This window comes from Ochotona curzoniae, unplaced genomic scaffold (assembly GCF_017591425.1).
Source record: "Ochotona curzoniae isolate NIBS_2020 unplaced genomic scaffold, NIBS_Ocur_1.0 contig_883, whole genome shotgun sequence".
Classification (NCBI taxonomy): Eukaryota; Metazoa; Chordata; class Mammalia; order Lagomorpha; family Ochotonidae; genus Ochotona; species Ochotona curzoniae.
This window is the reverse complement of record NW_024466599.1, coordinates 76,041,896-76,056,640: the sequence shown is the minus strand read 5'-3', so window position 1 is coordinate 76,056,640 and position 14,745 is coordinate 76,041,896. Positions and strand designations below refer to the sequence as shown.

Genomic DNA, 14,745 nt, shown 5'->3' with positions numbered 1-14,745 from the left:
AGGTTCTCACATAGGCTTCTCCTGGTGGCTGCCAACACAGCGGCTCCAGGGCTCTTCCGTTTTCACCAAAAGCTGGGTAGGACACCTCTGTCAAGTTTTCCTAACCACTTAAAGGATGCAAAGGAGACAGAAGCTGCCGAGGGGGTCTCGGGTTTCCAGGGGGCATACTGTGCATCTTGGGGGGTGGAGAGACAGAAAACGTGGCCAGGCATTATCACGTAACTCATTTGCTGTCCTTGGGGCCAGCAATGGCCGCATGGGAAGTTAAAACTACAGAATACGAGCATACAGTAAGCACACTGGTTCGAGTCCTTTTTAGTCAACCTGCTAAAGTTACAGTTCATGTGAATCCCAGGGACTTGCTTCCATCTGCCACGAGGTATGAGGCAGATGAGGAAACCTAAGGGGCGCTGTTTTAGCCAAGTGTTGTCATGAGAAGAACAGAGCACGCATGAGCAGAGGGAAAGCAGCTGAGAGCAACTCTTCAGAAGAAAAAGGCTGTTGAAGGGAAGTGTCCATTGATGCTTATGCCAGCCAAATGGAATGTAGGGCAGAATGGACTAGACTGCTGCACATCCCATCATGCACAGGAAACCCGGGGCTGGGGTCGGGCCCGGTGGAGGTGTATACCTATTGAAGTTTGTGTGAGGTCCTTTCAGAAAAGTATGTGTGATGAACTAATCCTGTCTTCTTGTCTACCATTCCTCCTGTTTGCCTCTGACTTTTTACAGGAGCAAAACAAACAAACAAACAAACAAAAAATGGGTGGGGGTGGATTTCCTGGGCCTCTCAGGTCAGGGGAGCTGTCTGTCTTCACCTTACTCCTAAAGTGGCAGAGACAAATCCAGCCATTTGGCCGCCTAGTGGGCTAGGTGTCAGAGCTTCGATTTCTTCCGACTCATCAATGCGTTTCTTTATGTCTCTCTTATTATCACGCTGGCTTTCCAGCTTAGGCTGCTTTCCTAGCTAAGCTAAGTAAATGTTTCACATTCCCAGGGGAGCCCCTTTTTTCTTTTTATCATTCCCACCCTAATTCCTTTTGCTGGTGAACCTGGGAAAGTAGCAGAAAATGGCCCAATTGCTTGGGTCCTTGCTATACATGTAGAAGACTTGAAGGGATCCCAGGTGCCTAGCTTCAGTCTGGACCGTTCTTGGCATTGGTAGGCCATTTAAGGAGTAAATCCACAGACAGAAGAACTCCATTTTTTTGTTTAAATAAATTCATTTTATTTTTAATGAACTTTACATTGTTTGAAGGGATGCATGTTCATATGGACCACCAATTAGAGTAGGGAGGGTCAAGGAACAGGGCAAAATGGATGAGACAATTGCCTCCTTTTTTCTTCCTGTTATCTAGGGAAAGTGGGGAGAGAAGGGGAGAAGGTGGGGTTGCTCCCAGCAGCTCAATCACATCAGTACCTGGAATGAGTGGCGGCCACTGATGTCATCCCAGGGTCCCTGATGTGGAGCACGTTCTGAGGGCCCTGCTGAAGTGCATTTGATAGTTCTGAGATGCTGTTGATTTTCTTGCTCCAAGGTTGGGGAAATCCTTCCATTGGCTGACATAGTCCACCTTGGAGTCTCGATTCATACAGATACTCGCTGTCAAAGCTTGACTAGGAGAGCTGTCTGATTTATTTTGCCCTCCATGGTACTGCAGGCCTCAATGAACTCATTGTCGTATCCCCCCATGAGCATCTGGGCTTGCACTACACAGACCTCAGCAAGCGTGGAGAACCAGTTCTGACACATGGTCTGACCACAGTCAGACCATAGATCCTGTGATTTTCACCATGATTGGAGTTCTGAGTCCAGTGGTCCAGTGGGGTGGTTGGTCCCCAAAGAAATCTTGCCATAGATGACCCCAGCTTGATTCCTGTGTGTACTAGTCAGTGCAGGGTCTGGCTCAGTCCATCTCCCATATCAGCCTACAAACGGACTAGTGGCTGTATCACCTGGTTAGTTCTATCTCCAGCCACATTTCATATGCAAACCAATGGATGCTGAAGCCCAGCCTAACTTTGCCTACCACGTGCTTGGCCCTCAGGCACACCAGTGGGAACTGCAGCCTGGTCGAGCGAACCCCAGTAACCTCCACCAGGCCCTCCCCAGCCCCGATCCCCATGCATGATGGGATGTGCAGCAGTCTAGTCCATTCTACCCCACGTCCCATTTGGCTGGCATAAGCATCAGTTGGCATTGGAGCCTAGCTTCGCCTGACCAATGCCACTCTCACGCCAGTGGGTAGTGCTGCCTATCTAGCCAGTGCTACCCCCCAGCCCTGCTTCTCATGCTCACCAGTGGGAGCTGAAGTCCATCAGAGAGGTACCACAACCTGCCCACTGGGCCCACTCCCAGCCTTGGATCTTGCATTTACCATGTGGTTCTATGATCTAGCCTGACAGGACTCGCTCCACCCCCCTCCCCCCAGTTCCAGAACCTATCAGCTGATATTGTAGCAAAGCCCAACCAGCTTGCACTTATTCTGGTTCATGCATGCCCCAGTAGATGTGTTCACTTAGCCCAGCCTGGTTTTACCCCTAACTCAGCTCACATGCAGACCAACGGACTTTGTAACCCTGGCCAGCCTGGTCTGTTCCTAGTCCCAGCTCTGACTGACCAGTGGAAGTAGTGACCCAGCAGGGAAAGCTGCACAGCTCATCTCCTGGGCTCGCTTTCTATCCTGGGTCTTTTGTGTGCTGGTGGTATTAGTGGTCCAGTCTGGCGTGGCTTGTCTCACCTTGGCATTCATCAGTGTATGCTACAGCCTGGCTCGATCTGGCCTACTCCCAGTTCCAGCTCATGCTGGCGGGTCCTACAACCTAGTTCACCGCAGCCAGCTATGAATTCCAGCCATGGTGTGAACCAGGTGGTGTTGTAACACAACCTGACTTGTCCTACACCCCATCCCAGTTCTCACATCTGCCAGTGGGTCCGATGAGCTTTCCCAGCTTGTCCAACTCCCAGACTTATGTCACATACATGCCAGTAGATAGTGTAATCTAGTTTGCTCTGGGATGCTCCCAGTCTTGATTCTTGTGCTCACCTGCAGGGATTGTGTTCTGGCAGAAAGGATCCCCAAACTCCTTTATCAAGTCATTTGCTAGTTACAGATCTTGCGCATACTGTTGGGTCCTTGGCACAGCCTGGCTTGACCTACCTTCTGTCCTGGCAGGTACAGTGGCCTTGCCTGGCCAGCCTACACCCATTCTAGCTCTTACTGTTGGGTGCTGCAACCCAGCCACACGTGGAGCATGCCCAGACCAGCTCTCATATGGTTTAGAGACCTAGCCCAGCCTGTCCTACATCCACCCAAGCTCGTGCAAATACCAGCGGGTGCTGGAGCCTAGCCCAGTCTGACACACCCTAGACCCAGTCCACACCCATGTTGAAGGATACTGCAACCATGTTCATTCCTAGTTTGCGACTACCATCCCAACTCTTGTACTCACCATTGAGAACCACAGCCAAGCCTGGGTGTTCCTAGCTTCCAAACCAGGCTCGTTCCCAGACGCAGATCTTCCGTGTGCTTGTGGTTGCTCTGACCCAGCCTGGTATAACCCATCCCTTGCCTTGGCCATTACCATGAGATGATCCAGGCTGGCCTGGAGTAGCCGCAGGACCATCTTTCACCAGTGGGTGCTGCAGCCTAGCCTTGCCCAGCCTGCTCCTACCCACTGGCTTTCATGTAGACCGATAGGTGTGATAGCTTAGCCTAGCCCAATATGGCCCACACTCCATCCTGGCTTCCGCACATACCAGTTATGGTTTGGCTTGTCCCTGCCTGGCCTGATCCCTCCTCCCCTGCCCCCCATCCCCCGCCAGGCCAACCCACATACCTGCCAACAAGCAATATTGCTCTGCCCAGCCTGATCAACACCCAAACCCTAACTCATGTACTCACCAACAGGAGCCATGGCTCACCAGGGGAATTCTCCAAGTTCCCCCACCAGGCCCACTCCCAGTGCTAGGCCTTTTCCTGACACAGTCTGCCCCCCACCCCCACCCAGCATCAGTCTGTATATGCTGGTGAATGTTGCAGCCCAGCCCACCCCACACCTAGTTCTTGGATGATCCTTCAGATGCTGTAGTCTGGACCACCATGACCTATTTCTAACTGCAGTACCCTTGAATGTTGGTGAGTTCCATGATCATACCTGGCTTAGCCTGGCAGCACTCCCAGCCCTTGAGCAAATCAGCTGGTATGGCAGAAGCCATGAATTCCCCATAGAATCTGCATCCAGACACAATTCTCTCGTGAGCTGGTTAGTGCCAAGGCCCAGGCTAACATGGTGCGTACCCTGCCCTGTCGCAGATGGAGATGCTGCCAGATAGCCCCCCCCGCCCCCCCCCCCCCCCAGCTACAGCTTTCCTGTGCGTCAATAGGATAGGCAGTGGTTGATACCAACAACCTCAGCTCAGGTCTCCCACATGGTTGGGCATATTGGTTTGGCCCCAGATATCCTCCATTTGCCTCCTCCAAACCACCTGGTCTCAGCACTTTCATTTGCCTGCAAGTGTAGTAGCCAGATTTGTGGCATTTCCCCAGAAGTCACCCCGCACCTGTCACATTCTCCCTCAGCAGTGGGTAGTTCTCTGAGAGCTGATGAGCTGCAGGCTACTGACACACATTCCCTCATGAGGGCGCAGCCAAGGCTGTCCAGCTCACACTGGGGAAGCTGTTTCCAAGATGGCTCCTTGATGTGACTGTTGGTGGAGGCCGACTAGGGGACACAGGCTGTGTTGATCACATTGGGGAAGCTCCTTCCGGGATGGCTCCATGACGTGTCCGTTGGTAGAAGTTGACTGAGAGGGGCTTTGTTCCACACGATCTGATCCTCTTGATCTGGCTGCTTGGGCTTCCTTAGAACATGGCTGCTGGTTTCTCAGGGACAAGGGATCTAAGAGAATTGAGCAAGAATCTAAGAGATCTTTTAATGTTGTTGTAGACTGTCACATCCATTGAGTTCTGTGGCATACGTTGGCTTCTTTGTTGTGGGAAGATCGGTGCTCGGGGTTTTCCAGCTTCGTGTTACCAGTTATGAGATTGGATTCATTCCTGGAGTTTCTGAGTGTGTGGAACTGGTGAAAGTTTGCAGTTTTAACAAGTTCTCACGTGGTACCAATGCTCCTGGTCGTGCAGCCATGCATTGAGAATTATTCTTTTAATTTTTAGAACCTTGGAGTTGAAAGCATGTCAGTTTTCTTGCCCTCTGACTCTATTAGTCACAGCTCTACCAGCAAGGCAGTTTGCACTGGACTCAGTAGGAAGACACAGAATTCTTTAATAACTGTAGATTATGTGTTCATTTCAGTATTCAAACACAAGGGAAATGATTACTTTTACTTGGGCTTAATTAAAGTAATATACTTTTAAAAATACAACTTATATCTCTGTGTCTTGAATTTTGTACCAGGAAAGCCTATATCCTAGCATTATTAATTTTTTTACCTACAAATATTATATTCCTTTTTTATTTTGAGGGCAGTTGTAAGATTGTCTGCCATTACTGTGTGTTTCATTGTTTCTGCCCATGAACTCATTGTATAAGTGTGGAATTTATGGGACATGGCAAAGGCAACAGCTGACTCCAATAGTCCTTCTCAAGAGTGGATTTTTGTTGCCCTGTCCCAGATGATGGACTTTTCTGATTAGTGGAATGTAGATGTGGAAACCAGCTGGTAGTTCATTTCAAGAAGCCATCCTCTGTCTTTACTCCTCCGAAGCCCCCTAGCTTTCTTTCTCTTCTTCTTTTTTTAAGAAGAAGCTGTTATCACTATATGCCTAACCACGAATAAGTCATAGACAGGTATCAATGGGATGTACCTCCTCTTGCACTTGAACCTAGGTCCCACAGGGCTCTATCCCAAGACAGAAAAGGACTGCCCTTCACTAACAGCTATGAGCAAGGTTTTAAAAAAAACAAAGTCTTATCTTTGGTATAAAAAAAAAACCATAGAAACACATGAAACATGTGCATGTAGTTGCTACTCTTCTTTACTTGTTGAGTGTTTGGCAAATTTCAGCATTTGGTATCAAAAAAAGTTAGGCTGGTGATTCACCAGATTACTACACTGTATAGTACTATACATACTATAGTTTATTCCATTTCTTCAAACTCTTTCCTTAAACTATGTTCCCAGGAATATGACTCATGCAGGCCATCACAGAGGCCGTAATATGACTGGTACTGCTTGCTGACATCTTGCCCTCCTGAGGGTTCCCTTGCGAACCTCCAAATTTGTCCCCACAATGCAGACAGAGGTGCACTAACAGATGTATTGGAGATTCAATATATATATCGTCCGCTTTGTCACAGGAAGAATAAAATCATTCTTCTATTAAAAAAAAAGACATTTATTTGAAAGGCGCACTGACAGAGGGTGTGGGAGAAACAGGGAGGGGAGAGAGATCTGGTGTCTGCTGTTTCATTTCCCAAAAGACTAAGGCAGCCGGCGCTCAACCAGGCTGAAGCCAGGAACCAGAAACTCTACCTGAGTCTAGTGTGAGTGGTAGGCAGGGGTGCAAGAATTTGGACCGTCATGCGCTACTTTTCCAGGTACATTATCAGGGAGATTGGTCAGGAGCCATGTAGCCAGGATTCAAACCAGTTATATGGAAGCTGGCATTACAAGTCAGAGCTGAACTGGCTGTGCTGTACCACCAGCCCCAGGAATACTTATATCCACTGGATAGCACATGCATTTTTAAAATGTAAATGGCCTAACATGAATCAGGATATTTGATCTGATCTGTCAGGCTGGAGTCTTTGGAATCATTTGTTCTTGTTGAGTTTCTCACTATCACCCAGTGAGCCACTTGCTTATGGGTGAACATCCTCTCTTTCTCCCGTGCAATTTGTTTTATTGATTTGAAAAGCAGAGTTATAAAGAGGAGGAGACAGCGATGTCTCTCATCCCCTGTTTCACTCCCCAAATGGCCCTAACAGTCAGAGTTGGACAGGCCAAAGCCACAAATGAGGAGCTTATACTGGGGTTCCCAAATCTGTGTCAGGGACCCAAGTACTTGGGGCATCCTCCACTGTTTTCCCAGGTGCATTAGCAGAGAGCTGGATTGGAAGTAGAACAGCCAGGACTTGAACAGGTCCCCATGGCGGATTTCAGTCCCCAAGGCGGCACCTTCACACTCCACCATACAACACAAGCCCCATGTGTATTTCTTTGAGCTCTAGTAAGGTGCTCATGGTTTTATGCTGTCATTTGGGGAACTGAAGACATTGAACTTGTCCTGAGGCCTGACTGAGGATAAGAAAGGCTTTGCTGGAATTCCTTCAGCTTCAAGTTTTCAAGAAAGCGGATGAGCTCATCTGGAGATACGAAGCCTGGAGGACTGGCGTTTGTAGCCAGGCATCCCATCCAACACACGTGGTTGTGGAACTAATTTGTAATGTCTGGTTCCCAACAATTTTATTATAGAAACTTCCAGCCAGAACTAATAATATCATCAGTAATATTTCTGAAATTCATAAACACCATTAAATCTGTGTACAAGCATAATATACTTATCAACAAGTCATAGCTTTCTTTCTTTTCCATTGCATGTTATCTTTTAGAATCTCCTTTTCAAATATGTTCTCTAGACTCAGAATATTAGCACAAAATAATGAGCCATGTCCATATTTGTGTAAAACAATGTAGTTTTGTTGGTTAACGTTTCTGTGTTTTCCTATGAATCATGAAACTACAGTGGGTGTTATGATCCAGTGACACAATATAAATGAGCTGAAAATCGTCATCAAGTTTCATTCTTTCATTATGTTATTGTATTTAATGTGGTAGATGCTTCTCAAATTACTCGCTTATAATTCGAATTTAAATTTCCAAACCACCTTTTAGCTAAAAATACTTTCCCAAAATGTCATTTTTAAAACAAAAAAATGCATTTGTTTTAGCATGCTGTGCCACCATGCCAGCCCCTAAAAATGCCATTTTGAAAGGCACCTGTTTTAAGAAAACAAGTGTTGCTCTCGAGAATGTTCGGTTTGTCATCAATTTTATAAATAAGTTGCTCACTATTAATGTGTATTTGTTCATTTATCCATTTATGTATAAAGACAAAGAGAGGAACAAGAGACAGAAAGTGAGTCCCCACCCAATGGTTCAGTCCTCAGTTTCCTGCAGGACCTGGTGTGGGGCCAAGCTAGTATCACAAGCTAAAAATTCAACCCAGGTCTCCCATATGGCTGACAGCAGACACCCAACACTAGAGCCGTCATCACGGCCTCTTAGAATGTGCAAGAACAGAGAGCTGGAATCCACAGCAAAGCCAGGACCTGAACCCAGCGTCTCAGTGCTGCACGCATTCCAAGCACCATCCTAGGTACCAAGCGCTACCCACTAAGAGCAAATCTAAGGGAAACACAAACAATTGCTAGATTTCCATTAGCCTGTCATATTCAATATAAACACGGCATTCTTAGAAATTCCACATCTACATCCTATATGAATTGCAGTCAAGTGTGTGCTGGAATTGATTGAAGCTGTTATTTTTTTTCCTGCTGCTGAAATTGTATTGTTTTATATCTACAATTCATTTTGCTATTTCATCAAGGATATCCTCATCAAAATTCTACCATTCCTAGTGTTTTTAAACGTTCTGCTAGGTGAGAAGCAAAGTAATTTGTACGTATCACAATGAAGCTAAATACTAAATGACTCAATCGTATTAAATTTTGATAGTCTATCAATTACATTTAAGCCTGCAAGGTAGATGTTTGTAGAAAAACCTCATTCATTTAGATTTTGTGTTCATCTCATTTCTTTTCCCAGATTTAAAGTGAATAAATATGCCCATTGCTGATTATTCTGATTCATGTGGGACAATTTATTGAGACCAATGGAAATACTTTAGAATTAGTTTGATAATCATGTTGTATTATATAACATGAAGGAAACAGGTAATGTGACAAATCACTACTTTTTGAGTCATAATTGCATGGAAAATACTTTTTCTCGTGTGTAAAAATTGCCCATGAAAGAAACTTAACTTTTAAAAACAGATGTATTTATTTTTATTGGAGAAGAAGATCCACAGAAAGGAGGAGAGACAGAAAAACATCCATGCACTGATTTACTCCCCCAGTGGCCTCAATGGCTGGAGCTGAGATGATCCGAAGCCAGGAGCCAGGAGCGTCTTCTGGGTTTCCCATGCGGGTGTAGACTCCCAAAGCTTTGGCCCATCCCCGACTGCTTTCCCAGGTTATAAGCAGAAAGCTGGCTGGGTAGTGGAACAGCTGAGACATGAACCAGAACCCATATGGGATCCTGGCGTTTGCAGGGAGAGGATTAGTAGCAAGTTGAGCCAGTGCCCTGGATCCGTACCTGTGCTGTTTCTACAAGGGTTGTGTTTGAACACTCGCTTGCTTACAAGCAGTCTGAGATTTTGGCACTTGCCAGGCCAAGGATGCCAACTCTGAAACTCCCAGTAAAATCCCTGGGTGCTGAGTCTCTAGCCAACTTCCCCAGCTGGGTGCTGAGTCTCTAACCAACTTCCCCAGTTGGCCACGCTCCACACGTGTTGTCATCATCCATCGGGGTCTGTGTGTATGGCTTGAGCGCGCACCTCTCTCTCCCTCACTTCTGGAGGCCAGCAGCTCTGGGGAGGGCCGTACCCAGGTGTGGGGTTCACTGCTTTCTTGACATCTTCACGTGGTGTCTGAGGTGCACTCGTCCCATTCCTGCGTGCTTCATGCTCGGTGCCATCACAACAAGGGTTGAAGTCTCTGCATACGAACTTGAGCGAGACAGTCTGTCAACAGTAGCTGTGACAGTTCCTCACGGAGGGAAAGAAGTGCAAGCAGTATGACTTCTCTCGGACTAGGCTCTGAAGTTTGCGTTGGGTCCCCCCTCAGCTCCCTCCTGTCCACCTTGTCCTTCAGCTCATTTATCCTTTTAGCTTTCATCATAGGAACTCAGAACCATGAGGACAACTTTGGATCCTCTGTGTCCTTCTGGTGAATTGTCAACCCAGGGAATATGGCGGCCTTCTGACACAGCGCCTCCTCAGTGGAATGTCCTTTGGGAGGCCTGTGGAGGACACGGCTCAGCTTCAAAACACTCCAGGAAACATGCCAGAGACAGGGCCCAAGCGTTCCTTCAGGTCATCCTGAGAGTGCTCCTGGGATTGTCACCTGCCTTTTCAACTTCAAGGGGAGCTTGTTAGTTTGCTTTGTTTTCTTGTAAGAAAGTTCTTGAAGTCATCAATTGCCTGGGCTCTCCCGGTTAGCTCAATTTTGATGTTCACCGAAGAGCCCTGCGGAGTCTGTTCTGCTCAGGCCTGCAGCATTCACACCCCACTTGACTTCTCCTCTCACACAAACTCAGCCTTAGGGCTGCCACAGGCCCGCAAACATTGACCTTGGCCCAGCCCTTTTGTTTGTTTATTTGTTTACAATCATGCATTGCAAAGCACAGCCATGTTTTCCTCACCCTGGACCACCTGTCCAGCAGTGTGCATCCCCCGTGATCCTATAACCATCCTAATCTGTGAGGGTGCTCTGATGTTCCCACATACACCTAACAATGCACCTCTGTGTGTGTATGTGAGCCCTTGTTGTTAAGCGACACAGAACTGGTAAAGAATCGCTTCCCCAGGTGTCTGTGCGTTGTTGAGTCCTGCTACCAACTGGGGAAAACATATGTATAGATTTAACCCCATTTCATGTTGATTTTCAATATTCTATGACAAAGTTTGACTCTTCAATGTATGTACGATAGCTTTAAGAAAATTAAAAGGCAAATAACACATTTTCCAAATAAATTGACTGTGTTAGCTGAAAAAAGATTATTAACAACTGTTCTTCTCCTTGGGCACATTGGTCCCTCCTTGACTTTTCACGTGCACCAACTAAGCTATAAATTCTTTATTTGTCCTTGCCTTTAAAGATCATGCCATGCCACCTCTCAATATTCTTACTGTAGTGAGCTGTCATTGAAACAGTAGGAGAAATTCTGCTATTGCTTCAATTTTAGGATGTTTTCGGCCAAGCTTCACAGGATTGGAAATCATGGATTCATGTGAGGATACAAAAGGAAATGGAAAACCAGTTAGGCAAAAAAAAAAAAAAAATCTAGAGGAATTATGCAAATAGCAGCTAGAGGTCAGATATCCACACTTGCTTAACTTCCATAGATTTGTAGTTAAGGGTGTCAGGAACTAACAAAGTTCCTCTATTTCTGATGTTCTGTTTTATTTTCTAGTTTTCTTGGTTTATTTCACACGGAGACAGAGCTCCTGCCTCCGCAGATGCCTTTGACATCTGGGGTTGCTGAGCTGAGACTGAGGCCAGGGAGCTGGGAATTCACCAAGTCTCCCAGGGTGATGGCTGCAGGAACCCAGCCACGAGGTTTTGTATCAGTGGGAAGCTGGAGGATAGAGCTGCAGTCAGGGCTTGGGCTGCTCTGCCCCTCCAATAAGTGACTCGGACTCCCTACCCAATTCCTTTTGTTTTTCTTTTGCTTTTTTATTTTTGCCATTGGTTATGTAGTTGAGGCACGTGTGCCTAGGTGGGTCACTCATAAAGGTGAGGAAAGTTGTGTTATGGAGGGAAGTGGGTGAGACAAGTGTGTGACTGCAGGGAGGGAAAGTGAGGGGCCATTTCTTGCTGTCAAACTATCAGTACCCAGGAATGTGGGGATGGTCATTGGATGATGCCTTAGAGACCCCGATGTGAAACAATGTTCTGAGGGCATTGCTTGAGTGACTTCAATAGTTCTGAGATGCCATGGGCTTCACTGCACCAGGGTCGACAAAATCTTTCCAAAGTCTGTTGGCTGACAAAGTCCACCATGGCACCAAAATCCGTAATTGTTTTTCATAAAGTGTTTTTTTGCATAATATGTGCATATTATGAAAAAAAGCATTGTTTCAAAAAAAAATTGCAATAGGGCCCAGCCATGTTCCTTCTCTGATGCTACGATCTGGGCCTCCGGGAGGTACATCTTCTGCTCCCTGTTGGCACCCATTTGGAGCTGAGCCCACAGCCACGGAAGAGTGAAGGTCAGTCGTACACCCGGGAGGGAAAGGAGAGGAACAGATGCGTAACTTGAAGCTTACCAGATTTTTGCCTGTGTAATCTCTTATTGGAGCTGTGATTCAGTCTCAAACACAATGCTAAATCATGGCTCTCAGATTTTTCCAGCAGAAGCTTGTTGTGTGTGAAGTAGCATCTGTTTCCTTTCACCTGTTGTCTACCAGGCAGCCCTTTTAGATTTAGCCTACACCTCCACCAGGCAGCTTTCCGCGTCCCTGCATTAATTGGGCAGTATTGCATTCCCCTGTAACAAATACTAGCTCTAACAGGACGAAACTCCGTGCCTTTATATCTTTTCATATTTCTTCCAGAGAAGGGGGGTCACCATTGACGTTTTAAAGAAGTTTCAAGTTAACGATACTTCCAATGGTGTTAGGATAGAAACGCTTACTAGTGGTGAACAAGAATAAGATTTGCTTGTTGAGGAGCAGAAATTTGGAGAAAGGGCCCGGCGGCATGGCCTAGCAGCTAAAGTCCTCGCCTTGAATGCGCCCCGGGATCCCATATGGGCGCCGGTTCTAATCCCGGCAGCTCTGTTTCCCATCCAGCTCCCTGCTTGTGGCCTTGGGAAAGCAGTCGATGACAGCCCAAAGCTTTGGGATCCTGCACCCATGTGGGAGACCCGGAAGAAGTTCCTGGATCCTGGCTTCGGATCAGCATAGCATTGGCCATTGCGCTCACTTGGGGAGTGAATCATTGGACGGAAGATCTTCCTCTCTGTCTCTCCCCCTTTCTGTATATCTGACTTTCCAATAAATAAATAAATCTTAAAAAAAAGTTTGGAGATATTTGAAATATTAAAAATAAGCTGTTTATTTGGAATTTTTTACTTAAAGATTTGTTTGTGTAAAAACTAGAGTGACAAAGAGAACGAATAGGAATGGGAGGGGAGGGATCCATGCGGAACTTCCATCCACCTGTTGTTCGTCCCCGCAGATGACTGCAACAGGATGTCAGGTCCGGCTGGGGCCAGGCTCCGGGGACTCTCAGCTGGCGTCCGCGAGCATTGGGCCCTTCTGCTGGATCAGAGGCAGACAAGCCAGAACTTGAACTGGCGCTCCAATATGGGAACCAGCTGTTCCTGCTGTGCCGTAGGACTGACCCCAAGGAAACAGTTTTAATATTGAGTAGTCCAGTGAGAAGCAATCATTTTGTTAATGGAAATCTTATTCGTTTGTTTGTACTAAGGTTTGTTTATTTTTTTGTTGGAAAGACAGATGCATAGAGAGAAGGGGAGCCAGGAGCCAGGAGCTTCTTCCAGGTCTCCCACGTGGGTGCAGGGTCCCAAGGCTTTGGGCCGTCCTCAATTGCTTTCCCAGGCCACAAGCAGGGAGCTGAGTGGTATGCAAACTGGCACTCATATGGGATCCTGGCACTTGCAAGGCCAGGATTAAGCCACTGAGTCATCACCCCAGGCCTTGTTAGCGTGAATCTGAAACTCTGTGTCTGCTAACCCCATTTCTTCCCATTCAAGCCACTACTTTATAGTAGCTGTTTCAATACACTGTTCAAGCGACTATTTTATTGTCAATTTATAATCAAACTGTCGTCTTTTTCTATTTATTTTAAGCATATGTTTAAAAACACTTGTCTCTTTGGAACACAGCAGTCCTAACACTCAAAGTCAGATTGGTCATTTGTATAGAATGTACTATTCACCATCTAATGTGGGAGCCGCAGATGTATCCCTGGGGTGTGACCACCTGAAGCTCAATGACATTTTCCCACGTCTCATTCTGGGGTCGCATCCCATGAAACCATCCTTACATCATTTAGAAGAAGTGGTACCAAGCAGTGCCAGGCAGGTCGTTCTATGGGTTGTCAGCACTCACCGGTCGCTCCTGCCTCTGCCTGGCAGGAATCCTGATCATGATGTCCATGTGCCGAGAGGTTCACGTGTACGAGTACCTCCCGTCCATCCGGCAGACGGAGCTGTGTCACTACCACGAGCTCTACTACGACGCGGCCTGCACGCTGGGCGCCTACCACCCCCTGCTCTACGAGAAGCTGCTGGTGCAGCGGCTGAACACGGGCACCCGACGAGACCTGCATCACAAGGGTAAGGTGGTCCTGCCCGGCTTGCAGACTGTGCGGTGCCCCGCACCCAACCGCGCTGACCGTTCCTCTTAAGAAAAACAAAAAGGCAACTCGCAGGAATCAATGTGCAATAAGGTACTACTGTGAACCTGGCCGTCACACAAGGATACTTGAAGCTAGCTTTTAGACGTGTGCTGTTGAGTCTTTCGATTGTGATTTAGTGGTGGCCATAATGACGCTGTTTCCCTGAATGTTTATTATAGCTTTGACTATGGAAATGGATTAAAAAAAAACCCTAAGGATGAGAAAAAAGATCATTAGAAAACAAATGTATAACCGTGAGTACAATTCCTCTAAAAATGTTCTTTATGATGAGTACCTGTCACCAGGGTTGGTTGCAACAACAGGTTTCAGGGACAAGCCTGGTAACATGAAAAGGTTTCTTTCTAGAAACATCCAAGGTCACTACCTTGTGGCATTTGCACATGCGTTTGTCATTAAGTTTCCTAGGTCTTATGTCTGAATTTTCATCAGATGTGTTTAAAAGCAAAAGCAAAAAAAAAAAAAAAAAAACCCCACAGGATCCTCTCAAGTCCATGTGTTGAGCCATTGTATTTCTCTCCTCTGGCTTCCCGTCATCCGTCAGATGCTTTGC

At 46.7% G+C, this 14,745-nt stretch overlaps 1 protein-coding gene across 1 annotated transcript in view; it reads left to right on the top strand.

Moving 5' to 3' along the window:
* The window catches only part of ST6GAL2 (ST6 beta-galactoside alpha-2,6-sialyltransferase 2), a 29,683-nt gene extending 15,500 nt beyond the window's left edge, over nt 1–14,183 (top strand). Inside the window, exon 5 of the mRNA XM_040993381.1 lies at nt 13,912–14,183. Coding sequence (XP_040849315.1) covers nt 13,912–14,183 — 272 coding nt within the window. The remainder of the gene's footprint in view (nt 1–13,911) is intronic.
* Nucleotides 14,184–14,745: the final 562 nt, after the last annotated feature.